Below are 14,753 nucleotides of genomic sequence, written 5' to 3'. Positions count from 1 at the left end.
GACAACACTATAATTTTTTAACCGAGAGAGAGAGAGAGAGAGAGAGAGAGAGAGAGAGAGAGAGAGAGAGAGAGAGAGAGAAGAGAAAAAGAAAAAGAAAAAGAAAATTATTTTTAATTATTTTTTTCTGATTTTTTAATTTTTTTTTAATATTTATAATTATTTTTTAAAATTAATATTACGTGGACGACTAAAAAAATTACCACGTGTACAAGTGTTTACACGTCGACAGTCCACCATGACACTTAACTGTAATTTTTGGACGAAGGTATGCAGAGCAAAATGGAAAAAGGGTTTAGGTAGTTTAGCCGCCAAAATTTTAGTTTTTGTGGTTAAGTGTTACAAACCCTAAAGTTCAGGTAGTTTAGCCGCAAATATCCCTTATTAAATTGATAGATTTGACATTTATATGATGAGAATTATAATATGGTATTTGTGAAAGAAAAGACAAGTTATTAGAGCCATTTTTTTTTTACCTTTTTAAATTCTACATAATTTAAATCCTAACCCTAAATAAAATCCTAAATAAAGAATTAGATAACTCTTACTTTCATAAGCTTATTAGATAACTGAGAAAAATAAAGAGCCTCTCTAGAATTTGAAATCCTCTCTCTCTTTTATTCTTATTTTTGTACCCTAGAGTGAGTGAGTGCTTGCCCACAATATTCAAGTCAATACTCAAACAGTGTGGAAGATTGTGAAGAATTCCATCATCTAAGGAGATCTAGGTTCAGATCTTCGTAATACTCTGTGACAAAAAGGAACAAGGGTTAGAGATCTGAACGGAAGGAGCCATTATATTCTACTACCACCAATGTAGGTTTTTTTGTAAACTTAATATGTATTTATTTTATTATTTTAGGAAATTCATATTTAGGATGTTAGATTATAGATCATTATCAAACATACATGTTTGTAAATCTAGATCCTAGTAAAATAAGTTCCAACATATTCTTGATCCGTCAAGAGAGTTGGGTAATGGAGAGGTGACCATGCATGTGGGCGATGGAGCATAAGTGTCTGCAAATGCATCGGTAGGGTCTATTTAAATTTGAATAGTAAGTATTTGTGATTAAAAAATGTTGATTTTATTCTTGAATGTTCCAGGAATATAATTTATTTATCTCTTTTGCATGGAAAATCCTCTTATATTAATTTTATTAATAATTAATGAGATTATTATTTCAAAGTTTAGAACGCTTATTTATTGTGTAAAATAGAGAAATGAACATTATGTGCTCAGACCAAGTAAGCAATTAATTTTAAATAATTAATTATTTAGAGTAGCTTTGCCTCAACAAAATAAGAGGCAAAAGGTTTCTAATGATGAGAAAACATATCTATGGCATCTGCGTTTAGGCCATATTGTCTTAGATAAAATTAACCTATCATAAAAAAGTTCGTCCTTTGAGAGAACTAAAAGTTTGAACTGTTCTGGTATGCGAATCTTGTGAAAAATGGCTAAAAGACCTTTTACTTCAAAAGGCAACAAAGCCAAAGAACAACTTGATCTAGTACACACTGATGTGTGCAAACTAATCAGTATTCAAGCTCGAGGTGGTTATGAATACTTTGTCACTTTTATTGATGATTATTCTAGATACAATCATTCCATTACGGAGTTCACGAAGTCAACCTGGGCGCAGGACTAGGGACCTTTCCCATGTCGACCTTCTATGACTCGGGACTACTCAACTCCGAGATGTCATCATTCTTGCCACATGTCAAACATTGATATCCATGTCATCAAGGCTACTCTTGGTGTAAATAAAAGGAAACTTCAGTAATGCTTAGTTGGATTTCTTGTTGCCTTAATTTGGTCAAAGTTTGTATTTTTTTAATTCTAAAATCCGTGATCTAGAGTCAAGAGTGATAACTTTCCAAAAATAAATTAAAAACTTCTAAGTTTTGGATGCTGAACACTGTCCATTTGTGACTGAAAATAAAGTCTGAGGCTTCAAGCGAATTTTTGACTATGACCCATTCACTTCTTGGAAAAACTTTCTGAATGAAAGTTCTAGATCTCTCGTTTAGCTTTCCAACACTACTACAAAACAAGTCTTTAGAGGCACTTTTTTCAACTTAGTAATAAGCAACCGATGCTATATAGTCTGGCTAAATAAAATTTTAATAAAAACACCCTATAACGTTAATTATTACAAAATAACTAACACGATAAGGTGTTAAATTTTTTATAACACCACATTTAGGATCAGTTATTTTGTAATAAGTGACGCTATAGGGGCACGCCTCAGTTGATGCATATCCCCTATGGTGTCAGTTATTACAAAATAACTGACGCCATAGGGTTTATATAACCCTATTCAGCCCTTTGTCTTCCTCACTTTGTCTTTTCCCCAAAAAAAATAACCAGCAGGCCTTTCACGAAACGCTCGCCCAACCACCACCTCCCATCTCCCAATTCTCCATTTTTCATCCATTTTCACCCATTTTTTTTAAAAATCTTACATTTTTCATACCCAAAAACATATCCCAAGAGTTTGATCGTCTTTTTTTTTCCTATTTTTCAGGATAACTTGAGCTTAGAGGTGGTGGTTGTGGTGGTTTTAGCTACGACTACCGCTTTTGGTGGAGAAATCGTTTAATCTCAACGCCTATTAAGGTATAAACCTAATCTCTAATAATTTTAGTAATTTACATTGCTTTTTTTTTAATATTTTTAATTTTTTTTAGGATTTTCTAAATTTTTTAGATTGTGTTATTGTGGTTGTGCGTGGTGGCTAGATTTTAGTCGATATTGGTGGCCAGATTTCGGTAATGAGGTAAAAATCTAAACTTTAATAGCATATATGTATGTATTTTGTATTTTATTGAATATATATTGTATGTATATATTTTATAATTATATTGTATATGTATGTATGTATGTATAAAAATATTGTAATTATATTATATATTTTTTATGTATTGTATATGTATATATTGAATATTTTAAACTATTAATTTTTTTTAATATTGTGAATGAGAATGAGATAGGAGAGTATTAAAATAAAAGTTTAGAATTTAATTTCTAAAAATTAGTTAGAAACAAAGTTTAGAAATTAATTCTATTTTTTAGGAATTTTTTTATTTTTAATTTTATTCATGTATTTATTTTTTTAGTAGCTAGTAAATAGTTAGTTACAACTATTTAACTATTTACTAATTTTCATTGTTATTCATGTATTTTTATTACTAACTAGTTACTCATAAATTATATAACTAGAGATATTTTAAAGATTCATTCGTAGTGAAGTAGGTTCTGTAATATATTGGTCGGATGGGTAAAATAATATGCATGTTAAATGAGTTTGAATATCTTAAATATTCATCCACAGTGAAAGGTTCTGTATATGCATGTACTGTGGTCAGATAGGTAAAAAATTTTATATTGCTAAATATTGTTGTGATTGTTTTATATTATTTTTGATTGTGTTTTGTTATTATTAATAACTTTTTTGAGAATATTCAATTATAGTCGTTATGCTCCTGAAATTTCGGTAGAACTAGGACTAGTTACTACTTTATAATTTAGTTACTAGTTAGTAACTTAGAGTTTGTTACAATGTTAGTAATTAGTATTGTAATAGTTAGGATAAATATTATATTATTATTTTGTTGAGTGATAAAGATAGATATTGTTGAGTTCTAAAGATAGATATCGTAAGCTAAGAAAAAGAAATACAAAAAAGAATCTATTGAGATTTGAACCGATGACAAAAAAAATATATTGATAAGTCCTTACCACTATACCAAAAGACTACCTTTATATAAATTAGCAACCATAAAAATATTTAAATATTAAAAGAGGTATAAAATGAAATTAGTATTGCACATTTCATTGCAGTAGAATTAACAAATACATTAGAAACATTTATTCTAATACTTAACATAATAATTCTATTAGGTTATTTTAAATAAAATAGAAAAATAAAACACAAAAAATTAGGTGAAAAGGGTACATAATCTGATTTTAGTATACAAAATAGCATTTTTTTGACGAAATGGTTTTGATGGTTTGGGATGCATAGAAGGCGAAAAAATACCCAAGTTCAAAAAAAGAAATAGCCTCAAACGGACAACCGGATCAAAAGTTATTGATGGTTTTTTGCAAGTAAATTGATAGTTAGGGGATTTTTCCACAAATTACTCATAAAAAAAATTATGCCATTTCGAACATACTAACAATCCTCTACTCAATTTAAGTTTCTCCACCCCATAGTTTTGGTCCTTCTCTTATATTTTTCATTCTTTTTCTCATCATTTCATTGCATATAACTTTTTTTTATTCTATTAAAATTTCAGTACGAAATTCCTTTATGATATCTCATACACACATCGTCATTTGGTATGAGGTATGTTCCTTTTATAAGAATAGTTTTTTTTTCATATTTTGATAACCCTTAAATAGTTAAAGTAATTAATTTTAAAATAATATTAGTGTAATACACTTGTTTAGAGTAAAGTTTTTTTTAAAAAAAATAAATGTATAAAAATATTAAATTACATAAAAATTAAAATATTGCTCATTATTTATTATTCAATATAATACTTATTATAAAAATCATAACTTAAAAAATATAAAAATAATACTAATATACTAGAAAAATACAAGCCCATATTATAAAATTTAAATATATAAAAATATTAAATCACATAAAAATTAAAATATTGCACATTATTTATTATTCAGTATACTAATTATTATACAAAGCATAACTTAAAAAATTATAAAAATGATAATAAAATACTAAAAAAAATACAAACAGATATTATAAAATATAAGATATTAATAAAAGAATAGTAAATATACAAATATTTAGAGCAATGTAAATTTGTATTTATTTAACTTTTTAATGTAATTTTTATTTATGCTTTAATTTAATTATATTAATAATAAAATAATATATGTATAAAAAATAAATTTATATTTTAATCAAAGTTAAAAAGTTTATGTTAATTAAAGCTGAAAAAAGTTATAGGAAGCCCCTATGAAGTCTGTTATTTCATAATAACCGATGCCATAGGGTCCTTATAGTGACGGTTATTTTGAACCCCTTTAGCGTCGCCTAGAACACCGTCTGTAGCGAAATTTACAAAAATTGATGCTGAAAGGCCTTACAAACTACCTCTGAAGCCTAGTTTTATAGTAGAGCAAAACATCCAATTTCAAGCTATATCGAGAGAGTTGTAGCCAAAATACTATTAGTACTCAAAGTAGGAAATCAGAAAACGAGCGAGTCGCGACTCTTGGAGAAATAAAAAAAGAAGGGAAACTTCTCAAATTTTGTCTATAAAATTAGTTGGAACTACATTTCCTTTATCATTCAAACTTGGAGACCAATTTTGGGCATTGGTGGATTTTGGAAACCTTTCTAATTGTTTATTTAAAGGAGCTGAGAGCTTAGATTTAATAATATTTAAAAGTTGAGAGAAATTCTGAGTGTTGAAGGAGGGCAAGGAGCAGAAGATACCATTGGAGGACTCCAAACAATGTTCTATCTCTCCATCTCTATCTTTTATGTTTTTAATTGAATATTTATTGTTTTAGAATGCCTTCTAGTAGCTAATTTTCTTTTAAGGATTATTATGTGAACCACTTGAATTTATTTTATGGATTAAAATGATTTTCCAATTTTATCTTCTTCTAATTTAATTCAATTCCATACAATTTGTTTTAATTTTGTAATTATTTACTGGTCATCTATAATTGTCATCTATGAATTCGAATCAAAATTTTGGAAGGTAAGATTTGAATATGCTGTGATTGTTATGCATATTTATTGTAAATTGATTTAGGATAAAAGTACCTAGGCTATTTGTATGATTTTATTTGTTGTTATGCTTATAAATGCTATCTTTATGATTAAACTTACCATAGAAATATAGAGAGTTTTCACATAGATTGGGTTTATAAGTCTTAACTACATTATAAATTTCTTCATTCAACTGATCAATTGAATAGGAATAAGAGAAATTGAGTAATTTCATTAGGAAGTAAAATAAAGGATATGGTTAGAGCTACCATAATAATTCTTATTTTTATTATTGTTATTTATTTAAATTTTAATTATTGTTTGTTTTATTTACTTTTCTCCAATATTATTACTGATCAAGTAAGACTAAAGATTTTATTAATTAGTACTAGATAATCAATTTTCGTGGGAACAATTCTTTATTTATCATTATATTATTTGATTCGATTGCATATACTCGTGTATTAATATTATCTTACAATTCTTGTCATGAAATACTTGTCTAGAATTATAAAAGAGGTTGGCTCTTGGAAAGGCTTCAAATTTCATAACCAATGTGCAAATTTGAAGCTAAATCACATTTGTTTTGCAGATTATTTGCTACTATTTTTTCATGGTGATTTTGTTTTTGTTATGCTAATGCTAATTAGGGCTTAAAACTCTTTTCTTCAATATTAAGGCTGATGATACCAAATGAATATAAAATTGATGTATATTGTAGTGATATGAAGAAAGCTGAAGTTGCAAGAGTTCTTGAAATGTCAGGATACTCCAGAACTAACCTCCCTTTTAAGTATCTTGGCGTATCGATTTGCTCAAAAAGCATGTCTGTAGTAGAATATAATAGCATTTAAAGAAGATGACTACCAAAATAAAGGTATGGAGTTCAATGAACTTATTTTATATGGGGAGAGTTACTCTCATAAACTCAGTTATGATTACTTGACACTCTTATTGGGCTCAAATAATAATTTTTTACCAAGAAACTCTTGAAACATGTGGAAGCTATTTGTAGGGCCTTTTTCTGGAAAGGCTTAGCACATGATAGTAGTCCAAGTTTAGTGGTTTGGAAAAATGTGTGTTTGCCAAAGAAAGTGGGCGGTTGGACTTTCGAAGAGTGCTTGATTGGAATATGGCCGCCATGAGAAAATATGTTAGGGCAATTAAAACCAAGAAGAATAATCTATTTGTTAAGTAGATTAATAGCATCTACTTAATGGATAGAAATTGGTGAGATTACCAAGCTCCCACCGATTGTAGTTGGTAGTGGAAAAAACTTGTTGCTATCAAAGATGCTTTAAATGCTAAAACTGATCTAGTATCCTTTACAGCTTCAAAGTACGACATTAAATAAGGGCATCAATTGCTTTTTGAGCAACCTCAAGTGGTGACTTGGAGCCAAATTATTTGGGATAGGCTGAGCATTTTGAAACGTAGAATAGTGCTTTGGCTTGTTTTGTTATAGAGGATTCAGACAAAAGATACTATGTTGCAAATGGATTTGGTGGCTGATCAAAATTGTCTATTGTGCGGGGCTGCTAAGGAAAATACGCATCATTTGTTCTTCCATTGTAGCTATAGTAGCACCTGCCTTAAGGAGATTAAGCATTTGTGACGGTTGAAATGTGGTGCCATGGATTTAGCTAGTCTACTTCGTTAGATCAATAAAGCGAAAAAAGTTAGTAATGCTTAGAGAAATATTATGTATGTGATTCTTGCTGATCTTGTCTATTATATTTGGAGAGCAAGAAATGATGTTCTTTAGTCACACAAAATTTGAGTTATCAAACATATTGTACAAAGAGTAGAAAATAAAATTAATTTAGAATTAGTCTTGTAATACCAAGAAAGGCTAGTGATAGAGACTGTTTTGCTTGAATTTCTAAAAATTAGAAGAGATTTTGCATTTTTTGTTGTAAAGGGATTGTAAGTGGGAGGTTGTGACAAGTTTTGGTTGAGCAATAATCTTATTCATAAAATAAATAAATAATTATTGTATGTTTATGAAAAACCCTTATATTGATATAAAATATTTTACTTAATTTTTCTTTATGTTTTAACCAATTTTTTTATATACATTTTCAATAATAAAATAAAAATAATTTTTTAAATTTTAAACTAATTTAAATCAACCCTAATAAATATTACTTTTTCTTATATATTATGTCGTCACTGATTACTCTTATTTATTCAAGTTACTCTTATAATAATTTAAAATTATTTCTCAATTTTTTGTAATTTATTTAATAGTATTTATATATAAAATTTCAATAGCAAAATTAATTATATGTTACATATATTTTAAACTAATTTAAATAAAATATATTAGAGCATATACAAATAAATAAATTGAGTCAAATAATCATAATAAAATTTTTATTAACAATACATGATTTTATTAATGTATTAAAACAAATAGATATACTAGATTTAATGGCAGTTCTCCAAATTAATTATGAAATAGAATACTGTTTATTATTAATACATGAGAAAAAAAAATAGTAAATATAATGATTTATTCATTTGTGGATTCAATCTTCTTTTTTAGTATATTTAGTTTAGTTGTCATTGCCAAACCAAAATTGCTTCTGGAGCTTGTCAATCACGTTCTTATCAACTTGAAAAGCCTTGGCAAGCACATCAGGATTAATGGCAGGATCTGACCCAAACACTGAGTTTGCAATGGTTATTGTTCCTGCATTTTGGCTGCTTAGACCTGCAAATGCAACTGCTGGAACGTGTCTTGGATTGAACTGAAAGTGAATCATACCTATTGGGAACACAGACACATCTCCCTCTTTCAAAACCTTTGTAAACAGACGGTTTCCGTCTTGGTTTGATGATACAAATCCCACATACAGAGTTCCCTTAGCTACTACTAGGATTTCAGAGCCACGAGGATGAGTGTGAGGTGGATTTTGACCATACGGTGCATAATCAATGCGAGCCAATGTTATTCCGAGAGTGTTCAATCCTGGAATTAAGTCCACATTCACTTGTGTCACATTAGATCCAACTGGGTTATGTGTGTCTCTTGGAACGTTGAGCCCAGAGAAGAAAAAATCTTCAGCCTTAGCAAGCTTGGGATCCTTGCAAAATTTGCCATTCACAAACACTGCTTGACATAAATGAAAAAGGAAAGAAAAATTGTTAATTAGTATATTGAATCACATACTTATGTTATAGAAAAATGTTATAGAAAGTTTATGTGTACGCACATGCTTTGTGGGGTTCATCTACTGCCACACAAAAATCTTGGAGAGGGCTTGGGTCAGAGGCAGAGGCTATGAAGCTTGCCAAGGCCAAGGCAGTGAGTGTGAGAAGAAAAGGAACACTTTTCATGATTGAAATATGTGTATGAACTTTGAGGACTATAAATCACTTAATTTTTATGCTATGTTTGCTGTTGATTGAGGGTGATTTTTCTTGCACTGGTAACACATCTATTTATAGAAGAATTTGAGGCAATCTATCTTACAACTACAAGAGAATAAGCGGAGACTTGGTTTTCTCTTCATCATTTAAAAAATTATACAAAAGATGACTTGGTAAATTTAATACAATGACTATGTAGTTGTTAATTTAATATATTAAGTAATAAGGATATAGTCCATAATTTAACAACTCTAGCAGATGTAATTATTTTCCTCAAAAGTGACCCTTTCAAATTTGAAATGGTCGATTCTTCTAGTTATTACTATTCCGTTAATTTATTATTTTCTATAAATATATCCTTGAGAGATTAAATAAGATTGTAGGTTTATCCCTATTAAGGTTTATCTTTAATTCTGTGTTTACTCAAGTGGTTTTGAAAAAAAATATAAATATATAAAATAAGATTATAGGTAAAGGCAATTGAGATAAAAAAAATATTTACTTATTGCAACTCTTTAATTAAATTGAGGGACACTTATAGAGTCATGTGAGGTGAGGGGCAGTTAAATCAGAAAAATGATTTAAGTCTTTGGTATTTTTTCCAAATGATTTAATCAGAAAAATGATTTAAGTCTTTGGTATTTTTTTCAAATGAAACCATTATTGGCCTCTATAAGGAATGAACAGATCGCTGGCTAAATCTTATCTTGTCAAGTACTCAATTTCTCAAACATAATTAAATCCCCACAAAAATTAAATAAACGAGACACATTCAAATTTTAATTATTTATAGATTTGGTAATTAATTATTATTATTTTATTAATATTGTTGCTGACACAACTTAAGGTTATTGTCTTTTAAAATTCAATTCATCAAAAAACGAAAAAAATAATCGTAAACTTAACTTAGTTGTAGTACGTTTTCCAGATGAATGAAATTCGTATAATACTTACATGAATTATTTATATAGTATCTCGCATTGCTTAGTCAGACTTAGATTATTTTAAGTGGTATGCAGAAAAAAGTTTTTTGTTGTCTCATGATATCTCTTATGTAATCTTTTCCAATTATGTCATCATGCATGATGCATCTGCATATGTAAGCTACATTTAATTAATCACATGTTCATATAATAATTAATTTCGAAGAGCATGTCAAAATTACTCTCTATTTCCCTCAGTTGGATCATTAATATTGTTTTCTCTTTTCATATGTAACTTATCTACAATAAAACTTTTATTTAAAAATACTCTATTCAAGAATAATTTCGAATTTGTTATAAAAAAAATCAAATTCCAATTTAGGCAAGTTATAAATAAAAATAACCTCTATATTGTAATTAGTTATACATTTTCTAAGTCTCGTATTACCAAAGTACACCTCTATATAAGAATAATTATATCTTAATAAAATATATACATGTATTTTGTAAATTTATTTATGTAAAATTAATAATTTTATTTTATTATATTTACTCTAAAATATTTCTATTATGATATAGTATTAATGATTATTTATTGTTATAATTGTTATGTTGATATTTTTTTGTTTTTAAATTTTTTTAGTGTAACTCTATTTAATTATAACCTCTCAATTAGAATATAATTTATTTGGTCCCTAGTGTATTCTTGGATAGAGGTTCTAGTGTATATGTATTTAGATATAGTAAAACCAGGAGCAACTTTAATTTTTTATCAACTATATGACATATATGTATGTAGCTCTGACCTTTTGCCTCCTCAATGTTTCGTTTACAAAATAAAATAATGTCTCGATCGACGATAAAAAATTACAGGAAATAACACATCCAATTAATTATGCTATGTATTTGTAAGAAAATAAAACAAATTAAACACACCTATGACATGCATCGTACAAATTCTAAAGAATAAAATCTTTTAATTCCTGGAGAAGGTTTTGTCCCGAGCCAATATGACTTATTCATCAACAATTTTCTGCCAAGCTATCCAGCATCAATAATTCAATGCTCCGTTAATATATAAAAAAATAATAATAATAATTTAATGCTCCGAATTTGAACATATATAAAAATTTTAAAATCAAATCTCAGATATGGTCAATATATAGTTGGAATGAAAAACAAAATATTTATGTATGATTTTTTTTTTTAAGGTAGGGAATTTAAAAAAAAAATATCTTATTTATAGGGTATTTAATAGTTTGTTTTAATTGGGCAATTGTATTGTAATACAATAGTCTTAAATGCAATGTATTTAAACTAGGATTGATTAATTTTTTTTTATCTTATTTGAAAAAATAATAAATAATTAGTATTTTTGCTTCCTGAACTTTCAGCACTACCTGATTTTACTCTCTAAAATATACACCTTGTTAAAAACTCTTCCTAATTAAAAAATAACAGTTACATAATTATACATGTTAACGCAGATTTTCGTTAACCGAAATTGAGCCTCGCGAATATGATTCAACACAGAAAAACTATAGAAAAATAAAAATATGAACACCAAATTTTTACGTGGTTTTGTAGTTAAAATTCTACATAGTCCACGAGTCAATCTTATTCAGATTTCTGAGTATGTTTTTCTTCTTATTGGGCCTCCTCTCTTTTAATCTTATCTGCCACTATTTATAACTGCATAGTGGCAGTTAATTAGAAAGCTGACCAAAATACATTTACGGTTATTGTCCCCAAAATTGTAGGATTTGATACAAATCAAGCCAAATAAATGAAGTTTTTACACAACTATGAATATCCCGCTTTTATTGGGCCGAGATGAGGGCATAATTAAAGATATACAGTAAATCGTATCTCATAGGGATGCCTCGTCGAGGAGGGAGCCAAGATCACTTTGATAGCGAGCAGCTGCTTGTCATTTTAGCTTCTCGAGACTAATATCATCTTAACCTTGATGGTTATACTCTCTGGGGTCGAGAAGATCTTCCTCGCACGCAAAACATCTTTTAGTGAGATAAACGCCTCGTTGCCTGTTATCTTGGTTCGCCATATATACTATCTATGCTCAGTTTGTATATCGCATAATATACGCTAAGTATTTTTAGTGTCGTCGCTTTCTCTTTCACACAGCGAGGTTGAGGACTCGTCATGAGCGTATGCACTCACATGGTTTCTCGTCAATACATAAATTAGCAAATCGTACGTTTCTGTCTAGCAGAAGGCTATTCAGCCAACCGAGTTATAAACCTATCCTGGGAATTATATTTTCAACGAGTTGCTCCATGCTAAGCGTATTTGTCGTTTGTGTACTTGAGTTCTTCCCAGCTCGACACGTGTTCTCCTCTGATGTGCTTACCGAACTTCGGGTTTAACAATACCCCTACTGTTAGGTTCTATTTTTTTACCATTATAAATTAGTATTTTAACCCCTTGAACTTTGACCAATACTTCACAGGGCACATATATATCATATATTAAGGGTGGGCATGCGATCTAATCCAATCTTTTTTTTCTCATCCGATCCAATCCAATCAACAATTGGATTTAGAAAATCACCATTCGATCCAATCCAATTAGACCTCAAAATCCTATCCAATCCAATTACTAATTAGATTGGATCGATTTTTTAATTAGATATCCAATTACACATCTAAATTACAATATTAACTGAAAAATACTTAATAACTAAGTATCACCTTTTATTTAAGTGTAATACTTCATAAACATATGATCGTTACAAGTAATGTATCCAAAAAGTTTAAATAATTAAAACAACAATATCTCTAAGTAATAAAATAGAGCAAAACATCGTGAAAATAAAAACAACCAAGTGTTATAAATTCAACACAAAAAAAAAATCTAATAAAAATGTAATAAACATATATTATATTTTTCAATATTTTCATTATATAAATAATTTTTTAACATATATAAATGTAATTGGATATGATCAGTTTTTAATTAGATTTTGAGATTAACATCCAATAACCGATCCAATCTAATTAGAATCCAACTTTTAGCATCCACTACAATCCAATTGTAATTCGATATCCAACTTTTTCTAATTGGATTGGATTCGATCGGTTCGGTTCATTAAATTGGATTGGATGATGCCCACCCCTACCATATATACTACAGTCCTAACGTAACTAAAATTAAAAACGAGCCCTTAAACAAAAAACGCCATTAACGTTCGGACTAAGCCTTAAAAAAAAGTTCTAAACTCGATTTCTAACTCAAAATCACCTCAAATTCAACAAGTAAACATCGAAACTAGTCCATAGCTACCAAAAAATAATTCTACGAAGTCAAAATCTCCATTACTATTCTAATTCACGAAACTCCTATATAAAATCATTCGTTCTAAGCTTAAAATAAAATTAAACTATACCTTAGACTTTCTTTCTCTAAAGATTTGATATCCCACTACTATGGAGCTTAGATTGCTAGGTTTTGAGTTAAAATTGAAGAAAATAAATAAAAGGAGAAAAAGTTTTCGTCGAGGGAGGAGGAGAGTTTCATTCGTACTATTATAAACTTATAATATATATATTAAGTTTAATATATATATATAAATAATATTATAATAATAGTAATATTACTAAAATAATATGAATAAAATTTTTATTATTAATAGTTATCCTATCATTTTTAGTCACTAAAAAATCTCTACTTTTAGGGTATTTGCCAATTTTGAGTATCCCAAAATATCCTAATATATCTAAAATCGACTTACCTCAATAATCCCATCAATATTTCTAACTAATATCGTTGTGAAATTTTTGGTCTCCAATCGGGTCTCCAGGGTCGCCAAATCTAAAAATATTTTTATTTTATAAATAACTTACACTATATCCACATATTTTAGATAAACTCTATAATTAACAAATTACGCTTATTTATCTACTTATCGTGTCTTCGGGGTCACTGAACATAAAAATATTTTTATTGCATATAGAGCTCATATTACATTCACACATGATATATAAATCTCCGTAATTTATAAATTACACTTATTTACTCACTTATAGTAAATTTAAATTTTATGCTAAAATAGATTAGTAGGATCATAATCCCACTTATAACCTAATTAATCCATAATATAAATATAAACTTAATTATTTACCATTAGGCTTATCAGGATATTACAACCATCCTTTTGTCCTCGAAATTTATTTAAACAGTTCGGGATATTACCCCCGTATTTATGGTTCTAACTCTCAAATTTTTGTTTCTATCTTGCTTTTTCTCTACAACACTTTCTTAACTAGTGGAATTGTCTCATTCCATAGTACTTCCTTTTTTTTCTAGTCCAAAATCTGGACAAGATGTTTTTTCCCATATAATAAATTTATCTTAGCTTAACATCATCACAGCTCAGAATATGAGTCAAGTCTGATACATATTTTCTTAGCATGGAGATATGAAACACATTATATACTTTGGACAATGCATGAGTTAAGTCTAGCTAATAGGCTACCTGGCTTACTTACTCCACTATTAGAAGGTATAGCACATTTAAGGTTTAACTTCCCTCTCTGCGTATCCATTTATAGGAAATACTTGAAGAAACACAAAATATCCTATTTAAAACTCGATAATCCTATGCTGTAAATCAGCGTAGCTGTTCTGTGTACTCAATGAAGCGAGCATACAACTCGAATTCACTCTATGATTTTATTAG

At 28.5% G+C, this 14,753-nt stretch overlaps 1 protein-coding gene across 1 annotated transcript; it reads right to left on the bottom strand.

Annotated features, from left to right (window-relative positions):
• Nucleotides 1-8,115: 8,115 nt before the first annotated feature.
• LOC115720665 (germin-like protein subfamily 1 member 17) lies at nt 8,116-9,187 on the bottom strand. Its single transcript, XM_030649828.2, has 2 exons — nt 8,975-9,187; nt 8,116-8,871 (listed from the first exon to the last, which is right to left on the bottom strand). The coding sequence occupies exons 1-2, from the start codon at nt 9,096-9,098 to the stop codon at nt 8,315-8,317; spliced, it is 681 nt and encodes a 226-aa protein (XP_030505688.2). The 5' UTR covers nt 9,099-9,187; the 3' UTR covers nt 8,116-8,314.
• Between the last annotated feature and the right edge of the window lie 5,566 nt (nt 9,188-14,753).

This window comes from Cannabis sativa, chromosome 2 (assembly GCF_029168945.1).
Source record: "Cannabis sativa cultivar Pink pepper isolate KNU-18-1 chromosome 2, ASM2916894v1, whole genome shotgun sequence".
Taxonomy (NCBI): Eukaryota; Viridiplantae; Streptophyta; class Magnoliopsida; order Rosales; family Cannabaceae; genus Cannabis; species Cannabis sativa.
This window is presented reverse-complemented; position numbering and strand designations above follow the sequence as displayed.

What these genes read in the sequence shown, in the direction of transcription:
- LOC115720665 (XM_030649828.2), bottom strand. Translation starts at nt 9,098, where the DNA reads ATGAAAAGTGTTCCTTTTCTTCTCACACTCACTGCCTTGGCCTTGGCA. An exon ending in AGATGAACCCCACAAAGCAT is followed by an intron (nt 8,872 to 8,974) that starts GTGCGTACACAT and finishes TATGTCAAGCAG; the next exon opens with TGTTTGTGAATGGCAAATTT.